This window comes from Mustela putorius, unplaced genomic scaffold, assembly GCF_011764305.1.
Source record: "Mustela putorius furo isolate JIRA1106 unplaced genomic scaffold, ASM1176430v1.1 tig00000430_pilon_pilon_pilon, whole genome shotgun sequence".
Lineage (NCBI taxonomy): Eukaryota > Metazoa > Chordata > Mammalia > Carnivora > Mustelidae > Mustela > Mustela putorius.
Window position 1 is genome coordinate 5,526,747 of NW_025421377.1, and position 24,270 is coordinate 5,551,016.

At 46.7% G+C, this 24,270-nt stretch overlaps 1 protein-coding gene across 1 annotated transcript in view; it reads right to left on the minus strand.

The window, feature by feature from the left end:
- SCFD2 (sec1 family domain containing 2) overlaps nt 1–24,270 on the minus strand; it is a 435,263-nt gene that overhangs the window by 14,765 nt on the left and 396,228 nt on the right. The window contains exons 6-7 of the mRNA XM_004764956.3: nt 20,132–20,277; nt 9,003–9,137 (exon numbers count right to left, since the gene is read on the minus strand). Coding sequence (XP_004765013.1) covers nt 9,003–9,137; nt 20,132–20,277 — 281 coding nt within the window. The remainder of the gene's footprint in view (nt 1–9,002; nt 9,138–20,131; nt 20,278–24,270) is intronic.

Genomic DNA, 24,270 nt, shown 5'->3' on the forward strand with positions numbered 1-24,270 from the left:
CTACTAAACATTTGCATTATCTTAGTCAATCCTCAAAATAGCTTTTGGGGGCAGATACAATCATGGCTGCATTTCTCAGGTGGGGGTTTTAAGTTTACACCAAGTAACTCAATTGCACTTCGAGGGGCCGCACTTCAGAGGCCACGCTCTGAAACGCCCCTCGGCTCCATCGCGTGCTTGCTCTCTGCACGAGTCTTGAGGCTGAAGTTCGAGCTCCCTCATTCAGCACGTAGGGTCCTTTCAGTGTCGCTTTCCTTTGTGTCTTTATTTCCATCTTCCACGCATGCAGTTTGCTGGAACCCGTCACGAGAATTTGAGCCACACCCGACTGCACGGTGTGTGGGGTTTTTTGGATATTTTGGTAAACACAAGATGCCTGATTGAACATTTGCACTGAAAATTGCATTTATCACAGTGTCCGGTTTGATTTGCTTCCACAAAATAAACAAAGCCATCCAGACACGGAAAGCCGGTTCCCTACAGTCCCTCTTGTGCCTCACTCTCCTGTCACAACCTCACCAAGGCTAACTACCGCCTTGACTTCTGAAAGTCGACATTGTACTTTGCTTTCTCCACTTGTCTCTAAGCCCTGGAAACTCTCCATGGCAGCAGGGAAGATCTGGGGCCCCCAGGCATTGACTGGGACCATACCGGTATGCTTTGGTCTCTGTCCGAGCCCCTACGTTATTCGGTATTTAAAGATCCCCCCTTCTCTTCTGTACCTCCTTCTCTTTTACTCTTTGAAAAGCATCCTCTCCTCTGAGAAAACCATCTCCTCTTTGAAAACCATCCTCTCCCTGTCTCTCGACTCCTGCCCCATGACCTGAATCCGACCGCACCCCTCCTGGCCTTGTCAAGTTGGACTGCAAGCTCCTGGAGGGGAAGGCTGGATTATATTTCTCTTGGGATTTGGGGTTTCGGGCTTGGAGCACAGACCATGCTCATGGTAAACTTCCCACAAAGGTCGCATGAATAAAATAAACGCATGGACGAATGAGGAAGACCAGCCGGCTCACCGGAGGTTTCCTTCTTCTCTTAGAGATCTTTAAGAAACGCTTTCTTCGCTTCAAGTGTGATGTTTCCTGGCTGGGAAGCTAACCTGAGGTTCCTTCCAGCCCCGCAAATAACTGATTCTCACTTGATCCTGGAAAGAAACACAACTGGCTCCAGAATGTCAAGTGGGACAGTATGTTCCGAAGACATATGCTTTCCATAAGACAGTCTGGGCTCCGGAGTCCGCTGCCAGAACCTTGGAAGGATGGATGGAAAGATGAAAGGGAGACAAAGAACTGTAACAACAAAGGACAATGCCCCGGGGCCAACGAGTTGAGCGAACACTGGGTTTGGGACACATAAAAAGGTCCCATTAATGTTTTGGTTTCTGTTTAGATTTACTTTTCGATACCAGACTTTCCTTGTAGAACAAGCCCAGTGGGCAGGCTATTGGGAGGCGGAGTCTTTGGAAGTCTTTTCCATCAGCATAACACATTCCTTATAGTCAGGCCCACACTGCAGCGTGTTCCCGGTGTAAGGGACAAGGAAGAGGGCAGATGTAAGCTGTCGCCAATGCGCAGATTAATAAAGCGGGTGAGACTCCCTGTTCTTTCATTTTCTGAGCCTTTGCTGGCTGAGATTTCGGACGTGGGTTCTGGTCAGAGAAAACAGTTTCCCTCCACCATCCATATACCCGAGCCTATGCAGGTCCAGGCTTCGGGCACTTTCTCTGCAGCTGTGGGCCCTGAGAGCTCTTGCAGTCCCAATTGGTTTCGGTGAGCGGGGGTTTCCTCCGCTTCCCTCCAGGAGTCCTGGGAATCCTGCTGCTGATTCTCCTCCACTCGGCTTCTCTGCACGTGTGACTCCTTGGCCCCCAGCCCCAGCAAGGGTTAGGCCCCCATGCTCCAACAATGGCGGAGCCTTCGAGAAGGGGGCGAGTGCGACAGGAACTTTGGCCTTAAAGGGCACTCAGCCCTGAGGAGAGGGGTGCCAACTCTGAAGATGGGTTTGGCAATGGCTTTTCTCCCGAGCGCGGCCACCACCGCTGCCCAACACTGTGCTGCAAACTCAGTTATCCGTCCACTCAACAAACACTTAGTGAGCAACAACTACAGGGCCCCACGAGGCTCCAGGCCTCAGGGATGTCAGGATGTGGCCACGAGCGGACCAGACCAGCGGCTGGTGCAGAATTTCTATTTCTAGGCAAACAGAGGATGAGGAAGTACCCAGCACTCCGGTGAGGAAGGAAGCTGGGAAGGGCTCTGCAGGAAAAGAAAGCAGGGCATGGGGCGAGCGGGACACGATGTGACACGGAGAATCTGCGAAGTGGGTAGAAGCTCTGTTTTACAGCTCGACACAGGGAGGCTTGAAGGGCTGAGTAAGTCGTTCCCAGTCTCAGTGAGCTGGACGGTGAAGACTAAAATCCAAGTTTCTCTCACTGCAGAACGAAGCGCCTTCCACAGCTCCCCATTTATAATCAGATCTCCAAACCTAAAGCGTTCTTGCTAGCTTTCCTCTCTCAAGGCCGAGCTTCTCATTCCTTAGCAGCCTTGACCATTTAGCAGGTTCCTGCTGGAAACTTCCTCACCGAATCACGTCGCAGACGGTCTCCACACGGGCAGCAACACTCCGTTGTTCAGCTTGACCTCCCTGCCACAGCTGCTGCAGTGGGTGCCTTCCTCTTTCTGGAAACTTCCCCCACTCCCTCAGTTTCTCTCCTGCGCCCCTGGAGTCTCCCTTAGAGGGCTCGGCTTGCTTGACCTGCTCCGTGACAGGCTGTGTCCCTGACTGCTCAGGCCTCTGCCCCTGCTCTTCTTCCAGACGCCCTTCCTGGTGACCTAGGCCCTGCCCACGGACCATGGCTCACCTGCCCCCATGGCCCCAGATTGCTCCCATCAGCCCAGGCCCTGTGGGGCTGCAAAGCGAAACTCTCAAATGCGAGTCCTCTTGCTCTCCATTCCGCTTCTCCGTCAGAGAGAATGTTAACATCGCCCCTGCAGTCACCCCACACCAGGCCAACGACCCCAGTGGTGTCTTCTCATCTTAGCAACACCCTGTCCTGGGGAACCTGCCAGCATGGCACCCCTGCCCTCACACCCCCTATCCTGCTTGAGCTCTGGAAATCCTCATCTGCCCACCATCCCTCTGCAGCCCAATGAGGGTCTGGCCACACGTCCCCCCTACACTCGCTGCTGGAGTCACCTTTGTAACCTATAAACTTATTATAGATTCCTAACAACCATTCAATGGCACCTCAGTGTTCTGGCAAAATTCACACCTCTAGCCGTCCTGATCTGGCTTTTGCCTCCCTCTTTGTCTTCACATTTTTCCATTCCCCGTATCCACCCTCAGCTCTGGCCACCGGGAACCGCAGCATGGGTCGCTTTGTTTCTAACTCCCACGGCACTGATGGCACTCCACTCTTCTGGGAGGTTCTCTTTGACTCCCGGTCTGACTCCCCCTCCCTTGTGCCCTCGCGTTCCGTCTGGCACACCACTTCTCTCTCCTCCCTGCGGTCCTCCATTTTCCTGTCCATCACCCGCAGGCCACACAAGGTGAGCTGGGCCAGGGCAGGTGGGCTATCTGGTTTGTCCCCATGTCTTCCCTGCCCACAACAGGTGCGAGCACACAGAAGAGGCTCTGGATAATTGCTCACAGGCAGACGAAGTTCGTTGACTGCCCAAACCAAGTTTTTGCTTCGGTTTAATGATTCCAATTATGAGACCCCATCTCACTAGAACTGATGGGTCATATTTAGCTGGTGGTAGACACAAAGTAACCTCACCTCATAGGAGGAAGCACAGTTAAGAAGAAGGAGATGGAAACCATGAGGATAAATAGTGTCGTGAACAGGAATTCCAGGACGTGCGGTGAGTTAATCAGGAGACACCAAATGCCGAACTGTTCACTTCTCGTCAGAAATGCCACTAAGTGTAACAGCTACACCAACAGTCCATCTCTCTGTCTTATTTGCTTATGTAAACAAGGATGAGCTGGACGAGATGACCCACAGGCACATCCAGCTCTTACAGTCCAAGGACCTGGCGACCAATGTCACCTGAGGCTCATTATTTTTGCTCTTCATCTCCCTGGTAGCCTTCACCCCCTCCTGCAGGCACTTCCGTCCCACACATGAACAGTCTCCTTTACCCCCATGGTTGTGGGGTGTACACCCAGCAGCTATATGGTTGCCCGTCAGCCATAGCTGACTGCTTTGGGAGAGGGCGGCAGACTTCAGTTGGGCCAATTCCAGATCCTTCCCGGGGAATCAACACATTTGACCTAAGAGAGATGAGGCTCAGTCAAAGCTGAGCTCTTATTTTTCTTTTTTTCAAGATTTTATTTATTCATTTGAGAGAGAGAGAGACAGAGAGAGACAGAGAAAGACTGCATACATGAGCAGCAGGAGGGAGAAGCAGACTCTCCACAGAGCAGGGAGGCCGACATGAGGCTCGATCCCCAGACCCTGAGACCATGTCTTGAGCTGAAGGCAGACACTTAACCAACTGAGCCCCCCAGGTGCCCCAAAGCTGAGCTCTTAAGAAAAGCCAAGGGCCATGGCATCATGACCCAGCCATTCACTCAACGAATACTTAGCGAGCACCCGTGCTATGTCGGCCCTGGTGCTTTCCATCTTCTGCAGGCCAGAGCGAGTCCCAGAGAACTGTCTGGATTCCTGATGGCTTTTCCAGGTCTCAGTCCCCATCCTCCCTGAGGCCCACCACACGGCTGCCCCGAGCTTCCCAAGACCCTCTTCGGTCTTCGCCACAAATGGATTCATAAGAAATGATGAAGTCGTGCATTTTGTTGGTATCTTCATTGCAGCTGGAAGAGTTTCAATTCTGATCTCTTTTCACTACCAGCTTCTCAGGGCCTGCCGAGCAGCTTTTCCATCTGCCCTTGCGGGCCCAAGGCGACGGAGCTCTCATCTCAATTCAGAAAAGGGCCCAGAGGTGAGCACCGGGTCTTCTTTGAGTCTTTTTCCTAAATCTTTTAATATTTTCCAATTAAGCATGGCCACATAGGAAATGGAACAACAACAACAAAAACCTTCTTAAAAAACATAGATAAAAGGAGGTAAAAGGGCCTCACGCAATTTCATTAGATAAAACCTGCCCTCCTCATGCCAATTCCAGCAGAGAAAACATCTTGGCAAATCATGTCCTTTAGTCAAAACAAGTTGGGGGCCAAACACATGGAGTAGATATAAAGTCTATTATTTTCAGGAGACTGAAATCCAAACCACAAATTCCAGAAATGCATTTTTAAAAGTGCTGCCTATTAGACATGCTAGTTTTAAATTAAATTAACGTTGAAGCACGAGGGGTAAGGTATGTTTCGATTTATTTATTAGATCACTATCAAGCTTTCCCGTAAGGAGATCAAGGTGCTCTGTGCACAAGCATCTTGGAGAAATGCTTGGTTGTTTGAAGAATGTCAGGCTCTGCCAAAGCTGTCTCTCCCCAGTTTGATAGTCCCCCCGCCTTCCTCCAGGAATTGCCCTTTGAAGCCCACAGCTTTATGTGGGTAACCACAAGTCTATCCTCTGTTTGACGAGTGTACGTAGCTGACGCGGAACACTGTCTCAGAACCATCCGAAGAATGGTCTTGTGGGCACACTCGCTCTTCTCCCCAGCTTGTCTGCTTTACCTTCTAGGGCCTGACATAGTGAACCCAGCAGAGGAAAGTCCTGTCGTGTCTTATCACGCAGGAAGGTTTTGTTTGGTTGGTAGGTTGTTGATTGGTTTTGAGATTATATTACTAAAAAAAAAATTATGGCGAACAGGCAGGTGTCTCGTTATCAGAGCTTTTCTGGGAGCACTTATTTTGAAACCAATGTCAAGAGCACCAGAGAATTTTCTATCCTCTAGCCTGGAGGGAAAACTCTCAGAATCTGCCACATGCTGTCCTGTCAGGCTGGACAGTCAAGGGCATATTCGGTCCTAGTGCAGACTGTGTTTTCCAAAAGTGGCCATGACAATAATTTCTGCTCCTCATGTTCCTGCTCCCTTTCCAAGAGGAGAAGAGTGTGTCCCCTCTCCTTGAACCCAGCTGCGTACGTGTAACTGCCTCGACCAACAGAGCACTGTGGATGGGACGCCACATGACTTCTGAGGTTTCTATCTGGCTCTCTGTGAGGACGCTTGCCCTTGACCACAGCTGTCATGTTGTGAAGGAAGCGCAGGGTGACAGAAAGGAACCTCGTCCCTTTGCTCACGGGCCAGGCTGGGCTACCAGCTGATGGGCAGCATCAACCTGCTGGTACGCATCGGTGCCATCTTGAAGGTGAATCGCGCTCTGTTGAGCTCTGCCCGGAGTCCAGATTCATGAATGAAATCAGTGACCAATAGTACGTTAAGTCAGTGTTTTGGGATGGCTTCTTACGCAGCAAGAGATAACCAGAACAGAACAGGGGAGTTCTCTGGACAGCCTTTATGGAGGAAAGCACATGAAAGCAATGCAGGAAGGAGATGGTAACAAGTTGCGGTAGGACGCAGAGGAGGTTCGGACTTCAGTCAGGGCAAACTGCAGTGGCCTTGACTTCTCTCGCACAGAGTTTTGGTTTGAGGCAGAGACTCTTGTTTAAACACACATCTTGCAAGCTCTTCTCTCCACGGGTCTTAGAGCAGAGTACAACACACTCTTTCCTGATGGCTTCCCTCCATCTCAAAGACAGAGCTCCTTGGGAAATCGCAGTTAGTCCTCAAGGCCCTACTGACCGTTCTTCTCTACATTTTATCCCATTTGTTTTGTTCAAGCCCTGAATGCACGAGCCAGAGGTAATGTTTCTTTTCAAGTTCCACGGTGTCGTGGGAAGAGTCAGCCATGGAAGCCCATGTAGCAACAGAACAAAACTCCTCTCCGTTGGGGTGGCGGGGTGGGGAGGGTTTTGTGCCCAGCCCGCCAAGATTCTTCCCAGCCCCTGCAGACTGATGACATCCCCTGGCAACTGAGAGCACAGCCTGGCAGCTGGGGGCTGAGGAGCGGATTCCGACAGCTGCTGGGAAAATACAAATTCTTCCTTTTTCTGAAATGCATTACTTGGGAACTTCCCTTTGAGATCAGTCTCAAGGGGCCAGAGCATTTCTTCATGAGTCCCAACCCCAGGGATAGGAAGTCAGAGAGACACAGCAGCCCAGGATGGCCCCAAGCATCTTCCTAGGCAAAAATCCTCCTTAGGACAGTAAAGCTTCTTGTCAGAGACAGAGCTGCAGAAAACACTCTGCAGAGCGTAAAAGGGGAATTTAAAAATGTGATGTGTCACGGTTCATGAAACAGTAATGGAAAACGCAAGCCGATCGTCTCCCACAAGGGAGGCTCCATATTGACCTGATACTTGCAAAGTCCAGGAGCATAGGAAAGGCACTGTGCCCTCAGAAGCAATATAATTTTTTGTTTCAGCCAATTTGGTCACAGGACCCATTTGCTAAGAAGAAACAGTTGTCTCTGCAGGACACCGCTGGCCAAGAGCGAGACAGAGGGTCTTGCCTGCACTGTGTGTCTCCGCTGACTGCAAATGCGTCTGGTGAGCAGAGAGCAGACAGGCTGGAACCTTCACTGTGCCCCTAGCCAACCACAGAGGCAGTGGCCTGACTGGGGAAGCACATGGGGCCTGTGGAACTGGCCTCAGATCTCCCTGCTTGGGTCCTGGAAGCCCACACTTGTCATTTTAGCCTCTTGTCAGGGCGAAGTCCAAGCTCATGAGGGAAGGAAGAGGGTACTCAAGTGGAGAAGGGTTTGGAGACCATGTCTAGTCTGGAAGTTTCTACACAAACTAGCCATCGTGAAGGGCTACTGGACAACCTTAGGCTTACATTCTACAGAGGAGTCCCCACACACTTTTAAGAAGCTGATCTGTAATACATTATATACTAAAAATAAATATGTAGGGCACCTGGGTGGCTCAGTAGGTTAAAGCCTCTGCCTTCGGCTCAGGTCATGATCCCAGGGTCCTGGGATGGAGCCCCACATCGGGCTCTCTGCTCAGCAGGGAGCCTGCTTCCCCCCACTCTCTCTCTGCCTGCTTCTCTGCCTACTTGTGATCTCTCTCTCTGTGTCAAATAAATAAATAAAATCTTTAAAAATAAGTAAATAAATAAGTAAATAAATACGGGGAAAATCCATCTGGCACATGGAGTAATAGGCAGTGCTAATCGGAGGCAGCAGGAAGGAGACCCGGGCAGCCCCTCCAGCCCACTTAACTGCTTTGTCTAGAGTCTCATTGTCTGGTTTCTGTCCTCTGGCTGTTCGAGTGGACCAGTTTTCCTGGCATATGCATTTATTGAACTCTGAAAGGCCAGATCTTCTCTGTAGATTAATCCATGATTTCAAAGACGCTTTGAAGTAGGCAAAACATTCTGTTATTTCCAAGAGTTATTACGACTGAAATCCTGGCATAGACTAGGAGGCCAGCCTGTAATCTTGTTTAGATCCTTTTAAATTTAGAAACTTTATAGTGAGTTAAAAATAGATCTCATTTGTGTACTTTTCCTCCTTTTTCATCCCCATGGCAAAGGCTGTTCAGTCATTTTGACCTCTCCTTGATATTAGCCAGAGAAAGTCTAGCCATTGGCAACTGGGAGTCCACGAGGCGAAAACGAAAGTGTTTTGAATGGATTTGGGGGTGATGCGAGTCATGGGACTGAGTCATTCACTACTCTACAGAAGTTCTAGAATTAAGAGCAAAAGACCATCATCAAGACCTGTGACTAGCAGACGGATTAGGTGAAATGTGAGCCAAGGAGGAGAAACGTTCTCATTCGTGTTATCCTAGGGGGCTCGTATCCTCATGTATCCACTGAAAAAACACCATAGCGCTTAGGTCAAAAGAAGCTGGCTAAGGCTGGAAGGTCAGGCTGCTTATGACCCTAGTTAAATAAAGATGGCACCTGATTTCAGAAGAGCCCAAACACCAGAGGTTGTCCTATATGGTCTTCCTCAGGGTGAACTGGTGGCAGCATTTTCATGCCCAGCAAAGACAGCAAGCCAGACAATCAGGATTACTTTACCTTCATAAACATGCTGAATCCAGTTTTAAGGAGGTCAGTGAGGCCTGAAGACATGTGTTCAATATCCACTGGGTCTGGCCTCTCAGGATTAAATATTTCTTCCACAACCTGCTTCAACAATGGCTTGTAGGATGCCTGGAAAGACAAAATACTGTGTTATAAATTAAAGGGTTTGTTTGGTTTGTCTGGAGAGATGATAGCTTTATCTGCACCAAATGAAGCAAAACACGTTTATTTTGGAAACTGAGCAATGGCTATGACTTTGTGTGTATGAAAAGGCAACTATAACAACACTGGGGGTTTTTTTGGGTAAATTTCAACCTAATACCCTAATGCCATTTTTTATTCTTCTCCCCTTCTACTAGCAAGTATCTCTTGTCAGAGCTGTAATCCTAGTAGGACTACTTTTTTAAAATCTGGGTTTAAAGTGACAATTTTGGGGCACCTGGGTGGCTCAGTGGGTTAACCCTCTGCCTTTGGCTCAGGCCATGATCTCAGGGTCCTGAGATGGAGCCTCACCTGGGGTTCTCTGTTCTGCAGGGAGCCTGCTTCCCCCCTCTCTCTGCCTGCCTCTCTGCCTACTTGTGATCTCTCGCTCTCTCTCTGTCAAGTAAATAAATAAATAAATAATCTTAAAAAAAAGAAAATAAAGTGACAATTTTATATATGAAGAATACGGGAAAGCAAAGTATTGTCATTTGACACAGACATGAAGATGGTCTCCAATTTTCCTGAACATTCTTAGGGTTATGCTCCCCTCTGCTAGGAACTGGCGTGTTTTCATATGATGTATTGCCACGATCCAAGCCTAACGCAATCCCTTCTTCCTCTATAGAGCTCAACTCCAAGTAGGACTTGGCCAGAAAACAAAGCCATGATGCCAAACAGGAATGTGGCCAAGGTCAGGGCTTAGAAAAAGCAGGCCATGTGGTACGAAAGAATTCCAGCAGAGTGAAGTTGATGTTGATTTGCTACGGCGCCTACAGTCTGATCAGTGGTGCATCTCTGCCTGTCCTCACGATATTTCTGTTTTGGACCAGGGCACTTTCTGGGCATGTCCTCCACTCCTCGTGCCTTGTTCTTCTTCCTACCAAGCTCTTCCTCATCCTCTGTTTTTCCCTTCGCACCAGCTGACCGCCCTCCTCCCAGACCTGCTCTGTCTCCGCTCTCCAGTCCCGCAGGGCATGTGAATTTGGAGCACGAACGCTGGAGCACGAACGCTGAGAGAAGAAACACTGTATCCTCTCCACGCACTCGGGTGATTATTACTGCCTTGGAAGAGCCAGATTCCCATGGAGCCAGATGTTTTGAACTCTTTGGCTCTTGGCCTTGGCCAAATCTGTGACCTGACCCTAGCAAGTTCTAGAATTAAGAGCAAGAGACCATCATCCAGACCTATGACTGGTACACGGATTAAGTGAAAATGCTGAGGCCGTTGGATGAACTGACTTCATCTCTGGCTTCACCTTGCTTTCCTTATAGTCATTTTTTTTACTATTATTTTCCCTTTATTCCAACTTTCTTCCTTAAAATATTTTAGGAAAAAGCAGGGTCAAACCATCAAAATAAGAAACAATTATTTAGGGGCACATGGCTATCTCAGTCAGTAGAGCGCATGGCTCTTGATCTTGGGTTGTAGGTTAGAGCCCCAAGTTGTGTGTAAAGATCGCTTAAAAATAAAATCTTAGGAAAACACTATCATTCATCTAGAATGTCAGTGCCTCTATCAGGGATAAAATGCAGGGAGAAGTAGGAACTGTTCAGCCGACAGGTACAGCCTTCATGTTCATTAGTCCAACCGACTCCAGACCCCTGTACACCCAGGGATCTCACAGGTAAATACTCATGAAAGGTAGAGCACTGAGCAGGAATACCATTAAGACAGAAGAAAAAAAAAGCAAACTATGATTCAACCTTCCCCATTCTAAAGCTGTATTAAGATGGATTTTAAGACCCTCATAGATTTGCTGGTGGGCGTGCAAATTGTTACAATCAGCGTGGAGAGCAACTGGGCAGCTCCTATCAATATTACAAGTGCATTTGATGTGGCAGTTCCGCCTCTAGCAATTTATCCTATCAATATGTTAACATATGCAAATGAGACCTATAAAAGGCCACTGCCATTGTTTGTAATAGCAGGAGACTGGAAGCAACAAGTGCCCATCAGAAGCAGCTGGGGAATAAATGGGTCACGGCCACAGGAAGAAATGGCACGGAAGCTAAGGGAGAAGCTCTGGGGTTGATCTGGCAAAAAGCAGAATAAAGTGTGGGTGGAAACGGCAAGGTGAGAACAGAGCGTGTGTTGGGCTGGCATTTATGTAAAATGTGTTCCAGGGGATTTGGAAGCTTGTATCTGCTGAAATGTACAGAAGATTAATTGTGATGGGATTTACAGAGACTGCCAGGAGCAGTGATCCCGGAGTGGAGAGCAGGGCGAGGGAAAAGGGGGGGGGGGCAGTTGGGGGGGTGCATTTTAATATATCGCTTTTCCAAAAACAGTTAAAACACCACTGCAAACAGCAAGAATGGTGTTTTTTGTTTGTTTGTTTATTTCATTTTTTTTTTTACTTGTTAAAAATTAACAAATTATTTATGCACGGAAGAGACTGAAGTAAAGCCCTCCAGAATGTTAATTAGGGCTATGTCTAGATAGGTTCTGGGAGTAGGGGACATTATTTTTTCTTTGGCCAAATGTTCTAAAGTTCACAGGTATACTTCTGGAATCTTAATAGGATCCAATAAATATTTTCTATGTTAAAGAAAAATGGGGCTGTGGAACGGCCTCTGAATTTTGCATATCATCGTCTCTAAGTAAACTGTCTCGAGAGCCCTTCTGTTATCTCAGCCTTTCTGGACATTGACTCTCAATGTAAACTTTAAACTGTTCTCCAAAGAGAAGTCCTTTGACCAAAATTCTGCTCCCTTATCAGCATTTCCACGACACTCATTGACTTTTTCCTTGGTCCTTGCAGCCTGGTACAGCCCGGTAACAAAGTAACAAAGTTCTGGACAATGGGATGTAAGCAGAAGAGTAGTGGGACTCGAAAATGCTCCTTTTTCAAAAGAGAAAAGGCTGCTCTTTCCCTTTCTAACCCTCCTGTTTAAGCCGTTAGCTCTCAGATCTTTGTGACTTGCAACTGAACGAAATTCTGATACAAAGTACAAAGGGAAGATAAAGAAACTGGGGTGCTGGGTGGCTCAGGGAGTTCTCCAATTCTCTAGCTCAGCTCAGGTCTTGATCTCAAGGGTCGTGAGTTCACACCCCACGCTGGGCTCTCTCCTGGCCAAGGAGTTATGTTAAATAAGTGAGTAAGTAAGTAAGTAAGTAAAGGGCCGTGTCTTCCTTCCAGGAGCTTACATTTATTTAATGTATTAGCCTGTATGCAGATATCTAGAATAACTTGAAGTGGAACCCCAGAGAAATACATGTAGGCTGTCATGATTAAGAGAGGGGAGAGTATGTTCCCTAACCTACAACAAACACAATCAGGTTGTTGCTCTCCAAAGGATGTGCTTCCTGCCAAGAGGAAGAGTTGTGATGGGAGAAGGAGCTCAGCCACAGGAAAAGTCTATCATCCAGCTAAAATGCTAGACTCAGTCACTCCTCCGTGCAGGGGGCAGTGGGCTGGGGGTGATGCTTCTCTCCAGCGCAGCCTCGGGGGAGGGGTCAAGGGAAAGAAGGAAGTGCAGGGGCTGGGGAGCCTGTCCTCTCCCCTGCTCCACTTTTTGCGAAGCTCTGGACAACGAAGCACCCAGTTCAAAATACCCACTGAGCTGGGGTCCCCCGTGGGGGTGAGCAGAGATTTGCAAGGCCTAGTCCCTTACTACCTTCATTCTTGGGATTTTGCGATCCTTGTATGCCACTGGGGAAGGTTGTAAATCCTTTTTATTTTTATTTTTCTCAAGTATGGAGGTTACATTTACTGAGAGTGAGGAAAGAAATCACAACTTCCCTACAGAAAGTAACAGATAACAAACCCATCACATAATCCAGAACAATAACATAATTGCTCTCATTCATTAACTGCCTGACCTAGCTCCGTGATACTCATTTCTTAGATTTTTTGGCTGCATTCTCTCGGATTATCTTTTCATTTGACAGCAATGTGGAAAAATCATCTGCTCCAGAGATGTGATGGTGATTAAGCTGTTGTCTCTCAACTCCACACGCTGTCTTCTGTACTTAGCTCCGAGACGCTAGGCCGGGTAGCCTGCCACCAGGGGGCACTAGAGGGAGAGTGGCGGCAGGAAGTGAGAGATCATGCTCTTCCCCATTCAATTCGCTGTTCCCACCAGCATCACCCCAGCAAGGGCTCCTCACCACTGGACACCCTCCCTTCTCTAGACTTAGAAGTCACAGAATCCAATGAATTACCTTCCTGGTTTAAGCCAGTCTGAGCTTTTTTTCTTGCATTTTTTGTTTTCACTTGTAACCAAAAGCACACTAAACCATATACTTTACCAAAGGGACATTGATAGGTTTTCCCACTTATATATATAGAAAACCTCTAATCCTTTACTAAAACAGCTAAGCACAGAACAACGGACTAACATTGTCGATTTAAAGAGCACAACTTGAGAAAGACTTTCTCAGGCATAAAAGCAGTACTGGCCTCATGACCTCTTCCCAAACACATTTCTTAGTTTTTCCAATGAGGGATTTTCATGACAAGAACCTTTGGCTCCTTCCTCTCAGCCACGGAGGTTGGTCCCAAATCATGTGACTGAAATCCGATTGGAATGCCGGGCTTCAGCAATGGCTTCTTAGATGAGAAACCTCTGACTGTCATGGAATTTTCTATTTAACCAGAAGCCACTCACCTCTTGGCAAAGGACCACATAGAAGGTGGTGATAGGGGAGAGATGTCTTCCCCTGGTGCTCTACTCAAAGTTCTCCCCCATGTTAGGGACGGCTGGGGGGGGAGAGGGGGTATCAGTTGTATGCTTTCCTCCAACATTAAGAGAGTTAGGCAGAGTCATTTAATTTTCCTAATCTAACATTCTCTGTCAGTACACCTTTGGGGGTGGGTTGGAGAGGAATGAAAAACACCAACAAATTCATTCTTTCCTGTTCTTGCTGGTCATTTATTTCTCGCTTATATCACATTTGGGGTATGCTGACACTAGGGGGTCTCTGCCCTACACAACTGTACAGGTACCCAGGTTCCTTCTGTCCATTGGTGCCCCATTCCCTAGGGACCGGAATCCCACATGGGAGCTCTGTGTCTCATCAGCAGGTGCACGAGAGCAAGCATGGAGGATTTCCAGACAGATTTTATGCGCTCAGCCTGAAAACGATCTGTATCACTTCTACCCATTGTTCATTGGCCGGAATTAGTCACAAACCTACATTTACTCACAAGGGAATCTGGAAATTGTGGTCAAACTGTGCCCAGGAGGAAAGGGAAATGGACTTCAGGGAACATTGTCTCTGACACAGACACACAGTAAAGTCTGTACTGTAACATTAATATGATTATTTCTTTAACTGGCAAGTTGCCTGTTATAGGCAAAGGATTATTAAGCCCTTTCCCCCCTCTTCTGCATAAGAATTTGACCTTTGGTTAACTTTCTAGCTCGGTTTCCATGGTAACCTGATAAGAGAAGAATGTCAAACTGTAGCCAGGCAAGATGGCTTATGATAAAATTGACCCCTGCTTAGTAAATTGCATTAGATTGGAGAGAGCTTGAAACATTGGCCAGAAAGCCAGAGCTCTGGGCTTCTCTGGGCGCGATGACTCTTGTATAACTGGGCATGTTCCTTGGAGGAACACTGGGAGCTATGTCCACAGACTTGTTGCAGAGAAACTGGCTCCTAGAGGATATGAAATTTTTAAGCCAGGAGACTCCTGCCCCCAAACCTCTCTAGATGTGAGTCTAGTTCCTTCACTTCGGAGCTGTTATCTTGGGACCAAACTGGGTAGCTCCTGGGTGACAAGGACCACTCCAGGGAAGAAACACGCATGCGACCCCCTCATGGCTAGCTATGCTCCTGTCCTGGGAAGACTGGTGCCAAGTGGGGCTTTGACCCCATAGCTGACTAACCCATTAGGCACAGAAGGCACAGTGCCTAGAGCCCACAAGACTTTTAGGGGTCCGTGGAAATGTACTAGTTTAAAATCAGAAGGAAACAAACGAACTTTTAGAGCAAAGATAATGTTTTGATATAGAATATTGTCTCTGTACCAATGTAATTGTACCATATAATTTTTAGTATTTTTTCTAATAGAGGAAGAGGTCCATAAAGGCAAAAGTGAGTAGGACTATGAAAATCATAATGTGGCCCTTTATGACAGCCTTATGAGGATAGCCAGAAAGTTTGGTAGAGCCTAATGAGATCCCTAGATTGGCATTAAATGTGAAAAAATTGAAGTTTCAAAAAACCTGATCTTATACCAAAGCTTTCTCCTTTTCCTTTAAATGGCCAGTATCTCTTCCAGAACAAACTGGACTTTTAAAAATTCTACAGTAAATCAAAATATGAAGATTAAAATATTTGTGTTTATGTCTCTGGTTACTCTTGTGGTAGATATGTGATTAGGTCTAGAAGATTCTTTTATTGACCTGATTCTAGGTCTTGAACACAGGTACTGAGGATAATAGTTTCTGATATTATACATGAGTCAAGAGAAAATTTCTAGAAACGAGTCTAAACTCCAACATCTTCCTGAATTTGGTGCACCTGTAATATGGCCCAAGATAATCGGTTTGCAAGAAAACCTGAGTTGTTGCCACAGCTATATCCCCTGCTGCCCTTGGCTTTGCTGACTGGTGTTGGTGTGGCCATGGGCCCTCTCCATCCTAGGTGCTTCTCCCTTTCCCACAAAATTGGTTCGAATACTCTTGTAGAGAGAGGGTTCATTTTGTCTCAGTCTATGACGGTATAGAAAAACATCTGTTCAAAACTGCTGAGAGCTTTGGTTGTTCCATGGCTCATTTATTTTTATTTTTGGCTTTACTATCACTGATTTTTTTTCCCCCTTTCATCTTCTTAAAGGAAATAGTTTGCTCTGCAGATTAAAAAGTGGTTCATTTGCCTATCTGTTCATCCATCTATCCACCCATCCATCCTTCCTTCAAACCAGAAGCAGATTACTTTGTAAAATTTTGAGTGTAGTCTCTTCAACTTCAATGAAAAAAAAAAAAAAGGGCAAAAACCTAAGCCCAAAGCTATTTACTAATTTGCTTGAGTTCACATAGGCAGTTAGAAGTGGGGTACAGGACAGAGCCAAGTCTCCTGACCCCCAGTTTTGTCCCATTTTGTGTTGCTTCTTTCCAAAGGGGTACTAGCAGGTCTGGAGTGAGGAAGACAGAATCAGGAGGAAGAGGAAGAAGCGAGCTTAGCACTTGGAAAAGAACAGCGAGGATCACTGACAAAGAGACTGTGCCTGCAGACTGTTCGAGAGCCATAATTCACCAGGCACCAGATGAATTAGGCCTCCTCGGGCACCCCTGGCTCTAAATACTCTTGTTCTGCCAGCCAGAGGCCCAGAAGACAGTAGGCATCCGTGGAAAACTTCCCCCAGCAAGCCCAGCACAGCACTTGGAGGCTTCTGCCAAAGCAAGTCATGCGAGAAGTCAGACAGTATTTTGTCTGAAAGGGCCCAGAAGTTCTTCGCCCTGAGACATGGGCCTAATGGCCTCCTGATGCCCCAGCTGAGGATGAGCGGCACATCAAACGTTTAGGGAGGAGGTTAAGCCTCCCGTTAAACTAGAACATTCGCAGTAAGAAACAAAAGCATAAGACTTGCTGCACAGGCAAAACTGGGGGCTTAGCTTTCCACTCAACACAGTCCAGGAACAAATACAAACTTTCCAGACCAACGGGCGTCAGCAGTAAGCCCTTACTATCCAGAGCAGCTAACAGTGCAGTGGCTTGAGAATGACTCCCCTTCGATGGGGCCCATCCCCTAGTCAAGGAAAAGGTGAAATGCTACAAAAGAGCACAAAAAAGAGGCCCATTTTGTCCTTGACTGCAACTGTTGCAGCAAAAGCTTACATAGTGTGGTCTTTGTCGGCTCCTATCCTAAGAGCTTTGCATGTATGAACTCACTTAATCATCTGAGCACCTTTCTGAGAGGTATGGTTATTATTCACTCCTTTGTGCAGTGGAGGAACTAGGCACAGAGAGGTGAAGTCACCTGCTTAAGGTCACACAGTAGATAGGGCTCTGGACCTTTGAACTCAGTGCTTCTGTGCTCAGCTGTGAACCCATGTTGTTGTTAAATTCCATCTCACTAAGAATTAAGAGCATTAGAAATGCCATAGTGGGTAAGAATCACAGTCCATCTGTCCATCCATCCATCCATTCACCTATCCAGCCACCCCCTAGGAAGCACGCACTGAGCAAGGCTCTGCAGAAACCCCACGGTGAACAAACGTGGATGCCATGCCCAGCTTTGGTAGTCTTCTCTGCAAGTCAAGAGCTTGCATCAAGAGCTCACGATCCCCACCATGCCCACTCTCCTGGCTGCAGCAGGGCTGGTTTCCTTGGAGAGCCAGGTGTGCAGTGATCTTCTGGGATCATTTCTGGAGATGCAGTCTGGACCCCCCTCTTCCAGCTCTCCCAGAGACTTTATACGAACATGACTTCTTGTATGAAATCATGTTCTCCTTGAAATGAAGAAAGTGATGTCTGCTTTTTGGGCTGTGGCTGATACACTTTCCCAAAGGGCTAAAGGACAGAGGTCAAAGAAGAGATGCCTCAGATGCGAGCAGGTGCAACAGGAGTGGTTCTGGGAGGCAGCTTGAGCTCCGGAGTAGGAGAGAGGGGAGCTAGGAGGGAGCACGGGGCAGGTAGGGGCCCCGGGATCCAGGGGAGAGAGCCTGAATTCGTAGCACTGGTCAGAGCTGGAATAGGAATCTGGGGCTGGGCCAGGTCTAGTGCCTTCCTGGGTATCCAGTGAGCCCAGAACATCTCAACTAGATGCTGTGTAGAAACTGCATGGAGCAACATAGAAAACACACTCCCCTCCTTTCCCTGCCCGCCCCTACGGGAGCCTCGGGGATGAGGACCACGTTGGGAGGAGGGCTGCCCAGTCAAGGCCCACCTTCAAAACTAGACACAGCTGGACTCTGAATCTAGTCTCGACATTTGCCTTTTTCTCATTGTACATACCTTGCATACCCCCAAATCCTCTGAAATATGATAAAAACACATGTATTGCATGTCACATGCTTGACAGAATGTTTTATCCCCCCACCTAATGGATCATAAACCTCTGTTTTAGTCTGAGCTCTCCAAGAAGCAGAGCCTGAGCCAAGGATTCCCATACAGTTCTGCTAAGTGCACTTGGATTTGCCTCATTCATTTTAATGGTCGTAGATCATTATTTACTAAATCACTTTAAGATACACACATAACTCCCTACCTTGCCCCTACTTCCCACTCATTGACATTTAGGATTTTCAGTGAAAGGGTCGATGTCATTGACTCACTGTAGGAGAGTATATGTGACAAAGGAAAGTTCATTTTCCAAAGGCAATGGCTGCAGGACAGGGTTCTCAGTCTGGAGAAATGGCAGTGTTGGCAGCACAGAGATAAAGTCTAGAAAATTTATCACTGTCCTTATCATGCCCAAGATTTATGGCTAATGCATGTTTGTGCAAATTTGGCTAAATTAGTCACAATGATGATTGTAAAACTGAAAAGACCTTATTAATTGGTGGTTTGTTTGCACTTTGCCAACTATAGCAGCCGCTTGCTTCTTGACATTCTTTGGTCTAAATATCATCATAAATCACCAGTTCTCTGTCTTCTAGAACTAGTCCCTACTCCTGTATTTAAGACTGGTGATTTTTTTTAAACAACTAGACTACATACGATGAATGATCTGAGTGACTTTATCTGTATTTTGTGGTGGTAGTTTCTCAGGTCATTGAACAAAGGATGGGAATTGACATTACTAAGTTGAGAGCCAGTTTCCAAGGTCTTTCATATGTTGGTGGGTGATTTCCGATGCCCATCAGCACCATCAATCAGTACTTCTAGAGCCTCCATGAGCTCCATGGTGTAGTGGGGAGGTGGTTTCGTAATGGCAGCCAAAACCTGGCATCTGGTCCTGGCCACCCGTGCGTCTGTGGCAAGTCACGTGGCCTTCCTGGATCTCGGGGTAATAATGCTTCCCTGGCTTACTTCTTGTGAGGATCAAAGGACAAGCCCAATCGGGGGGCACCCTTCAAGGTATCGGCTACTATAGGAATATATGGGAGGAAGAGTCTGGATTTGGCTAGGCTACTCTCGCAGATAACCTTAGCTCTTGTCTATATGCCCACCTTAAAAGGTCAGCATCCTAAAGCTGAACCCCTTGCTATAGCGGAGTCTCCACCAACAGCACATTCAGCACCTCAAGCAGCTGTAGCAAACAGAGTGGATTTTGTTGAGATCTCATGGGGGACATGAAGGAGAAGACGCTGGCACACTCCCCTAATGATCTTTCCCACCAGAAACATCTGTTCTTCCTTCATAGCTATCTTCGGCCACCAGGAACCTTAGCTGTGTCTCCATCCTTGTCCAACAGAGACTGCCCAGCCTCCATGATTCCAGCCTTTCTTCACTCCTTAAGCTTCCTTTTGGGTCCCTCTGGGGCCCCTCCCTCACCGAGCTTATAATCTTGGATTCCCATACTATTGTCATACTCACTGTTCAAAATACCTTTCTAAAAGTTCCCCCACTGCCCTTAGGAAGTGGTGGGGAAATTTTAAATAACAAAGGTTTTGCTGTCACGAACTTCTTTTTTCCTTGCCATAGCATGATGAGGTCATCTTGTTCTAATTTTTCAGAATGTTTAGGGAGCACTAAGATCTAGAAGCTTGGGAATCACAGAAGGCCAGCCCCTGGCCTGCACCCATAGCAACTAGGGCCCAACGAAGTAAATGGACTTGCGTATGAGACAGCTACAGAGAAATGGCTGGCCCCCATTCCAGTGCATCAAGCCTGTAAGTGCACATGAACCAAGAGGCTTTCACATCCAGAGGAACCCAGAACTCTGAACTGGCAGGGGACTTGGTGTTCATCTAGAACAAATCCCTCGTTTTAGAGAGGCTAAGATGGAAATTTCATTTGGCAGTCCCTGAATCCTAAAAATACAACACAGATTCGATGGTTACTTTCAGGCGTATGTACTTGCCTGGTGGGTATGATTTCCAGGAGCATATACAGACTTAAACTGTTTCATGAGATTCCGAGCTCCGGCGATATCCTGAAGCGAGGCAAAGAGCTTATCTGCAGCAATTTTGGATTTCTGAAATGTCAGCGTCATTGAAGAGTCACAGCCTGAAACAATCCAGAGAGATTTTCTTGGGTGAACACATCTTTAAATTAAGTTTTAATCATGGAGGCTTGAGCTTGAGGTAACACAGTTGGATTTTCCTTTTCACCCTATTTTACCCCTGGCTGTTCCCCAACTGGGTGGTTTTAATCCTCCACGAGCGATGGAACATACCAAGTGTAAATGCTTTTGACAGAAGGAGAACTCAGAATTTTCTGGGATGGTGGCCACTGGCTTCAATGCCCACACTATAGAAGCTTCACAGAACGAAAGCTCCCCAGGTCTAGTATCCTCAGAACTTAGCTTTGGGAAAATAGGAAGAGACACCAAGAAAAGTACCAGACAGTGCTGTGATGAACCCCTCTTACTTGAATCCCACCAACAGTTCCCAGAAAATACAAGAGCAAGACTGAGAGATGCTAGAGCTGTGCCGGGGACAGATCTTGCTGGGACGGGTGTCTGCCTAATGCGCTCTCAAAGCATTTGCGAGCCTTTCAAAATGCAGCCATTCAAAGTTGGGAACACACAAAGAGGGCCTAATATGAAGACTGTTCTCAGCAATGATTCTATTTTTCTTTGACACTTATAATAGCTGGATTTATTCTCTATCTTGTTAGAAGCCCATTCAGAAGAGAAATGATTATGGATAAGTCAGAAGTTTCAAAAAAAAACAGATTCAAGATGAGGTTTTGGGTGGTCTCAAATACTCAGATACGTTAACACATTCATCTGCATAGCACCCTTATGAGATAGGAGCTATCATTTCCCCCATTTTGGGGATGCAGGAAGCAAGGTACAGAGTGGTTAGGAGACACCCCCGTGAGCAGAGGCTGGCAATGCTCTGCCCAGATGTGCTCATTCACCCTGGACATCACCGTAGGTTTGGGGAACAGTTCTTGTGTACTCTGCTTCTGACCTCAAGTAGCTGCCTGACTATCTATTTGCCTCTGTGTTCCTGTCTCTGTCTCTTTTCTTGTCTGTGGGCTTCTTCTGGTTGTAGAAGCATGCTTGGCCTTTGTGTGGGGCAGACTGGAAGTCCTAGGAAGTCGGCATTCATTGGAACAACCCAGCTTTCTCATTCCCTGGTGAGACAATTCTGAATTGTGGTCTTCAGGGCCTTTGCTCAGTCCCAGAAGGATGGAGCCCCACAATGATAACTCACTCATTAATGACCCTCTATTGGCTTTCCTTCCCTGTCTCACTTCCCTACTTCCTGACTACACTTCCTGAAATATATTTCCAAATACAGTACTTGCACCCAAATCCCTCTCACTGGACACCAGGACTTCCAAGGCGTTCAAACACACATGACCTGGATCCTTCTTTGGGAGTCTATAATTATTGGGGGGAACAGCTTTGTTGAGCTATAATTCATATACCATACAAATTAAATGCCATAAAATTAAAGTATACAACCCAATAGCTGTTAGTCTATTCACATAGTTGTATGACCATCATGACCACAACTTCATTTCAAAATATTTTTTAATCACCTCAATAAGAACCTCCATACTTGTGAACTGTCACTCCCCTTTTCCACTCTCCTCCTGGTCCCTGGCACTACTAATCTGCTTTCTGTCTCTACGGATCTCCCATTTCTGGACATTTCATATAAATGTCCTATAAGACCTACGATCTTTTGGGACTGACTTCTTTAATTTAACATAATGTTTTCAAGTCTCATCCAAGTTGTAGTATACATCACTGCTTCGTTTCTTTTTATCGCTAATATTCACTGTATGGATATACCACATTTTATAGACGTGTTCCTCAGTTGAATGCATTTTCACATTTTGGCTATTCCAACTAAGGCTGCTAAGTTTTATACATTTTTGTCTACACATACGTATTCATTTCCCTCGGATAATATCTGGGAGTAGGATTGTTGCCATAGAGTTGGCAACTCTGTGTTTAGCCTTCTGAGGAACTGCCTGGCTGTTTTCCAACATGACCCCACCATTTGGCCCTCTACCAGCAGTGTAAGACGGTTGTGATTTTTCCACATCCTCAACAACGCTCATTGTTACCCTTCTTGATTGATCCTAGTGGATGCGAAGTGAGGAGATGTTTGTTGATTTTGACAGGGAGAAATGGCTTTTAGGAAGCAGAGGTAGATCCAAACAAGGTAAAACTAAAATGGAGCGTATCTAACGTATATAGGAACATTCAAAGGCGCCTGACTCACAGCCAGGTGGCATGTGAGTACTTGAACTTGTACTCTTAATGACTGTGGATCATCATCTGTAATTACTCTTTAAGGGAGGGCAAAATGCTGAGCTGTCTTTACCTCCAATACATCTGACATGAATGTGTGAATGTCCCCACACCAGTCAGTCGATTGTCTAATTCTCCAGGCACCTCCCGGACGTCCAACAATTCAGTTCACTTGGGACACTAACTACACAGCATTAGTGTAGACCCCACAGTTTAAAGGTTCAGGTCCATTTCAGATGTCAGTTGCAGGTCCCAGATGGCCACCTGCACTCCCGACAGATCACCTACCCTCTGAGGGTTCCCATGACCCCTTCCTCAGGTTTAATACTTTGCTAGAACAGCTCACAGAACTCAGGAAACCACCTACTCTACCAGAAAACTTTACCTACTGTTGCCAGTTCATTGCAAGGGATACAACTCAGGAAAAGCCAAATGGAACAGATGCACAGTGCAATATCAGGGGGAAGGAGCCCCCTTCAGGCACTCTACCTTTCCAGCACCTTGATGTGTTCACTAACCCAGAAGCTCTTCCGATCCTACTGTTTAAGAGTTTTTATGGCAGTTTCATTCCATAGGCATGATTGATTAAATTACTGGCCGCTGGTGATTGATCCAATTTCTAGCCCCTCTCTCTTTCCTGGAGGTTGGGGGGATGGGGATGAAAACTCCCAATTCTCTACACACATGCTCTTGTTTTTCTGGCAAAAAAGCCCCCCACCCTGAAGCTGTTAGGAGCCCCAAGCCCTTAGTCATCCCACTAGCATAGAAGACATTCTTATCACCCTGGAGATCCTCTAATAGTTGTATGCCAGGAACTGGGGACGAAGACCAGTATATATATTTATTTTTGTATCCTAAAAGTTCTCTGATTGGTCTTTAACTCCTGGTTTCCAGAAAGGTCCAACTTGTGACATTAAGAAAAAAAAAAAAAAAACATCAGTGTGGTCAAGCACAGTGAAACGAAGCCTCCATGTTCAGTGAACTGTGGAGAGGGGGAGGGGAGGCGTGGAGGGACGTCAGGAGCTCATGTGATCTCCTGAGAACTCTATGTCAAGCTTTGTGGAAAGGAGAAAGTGTCAGTTTCTGAGAAACATGTCCATAACCACCTCCTGATTCTTACAGAGGCTCATAACCAAAAAGCGTTAAGATCCAAAGGTACAGGGTATGTGCTGATGCCACACCCTGCTTACCCTTAGCATCACGGCCCTAGCGGAGACAGACCAACTAGTGCTTTAGTCAATAAGCAACCAGGAGAAACCCTGGAAGGTTCTGGATTCTCACTCATTCATGTAGCTTCTTCCCCTAAACTCTCAGCCTGAGCCATTTAAAATATTGGAAATCATATCAATTGTATCTAAGTGTTGTGTTGGACATTCTGTACCAGATTTTCAAGTAAAAAAAAAAAGGCAGGAAAAATGAAGATGGTCACTTGTTCTAATACCACACAAATGTTTCAATTTCTCTAAAACACAATTCAGCTAGAAGGCTAATTTTTTTTTTTTTTTCTGAGAGAGAGAGAGCACATAAGCAGTGTGGGGGAGTTGGAGCAGAGGGAGAGAGGAAATCTTTTTTTCCCTTAAAGACTTATTTGAGAGAGAGAGAGATAGCTTGAGCAGGAGGAGGGACAAAGGGAGAGGAAGAGAGACTCTCAGGCAGACTCCCTGCTGAGCATGGACGGGAGGTGGGGCTCGATCTCAGGACCCTGCCCAGAAATCCAGAGTCAGCTGCCTAACCTTCGCAGCCACCCAGGTGCCCCTCGGCTAAATTTTTTATTTAAAGTAATT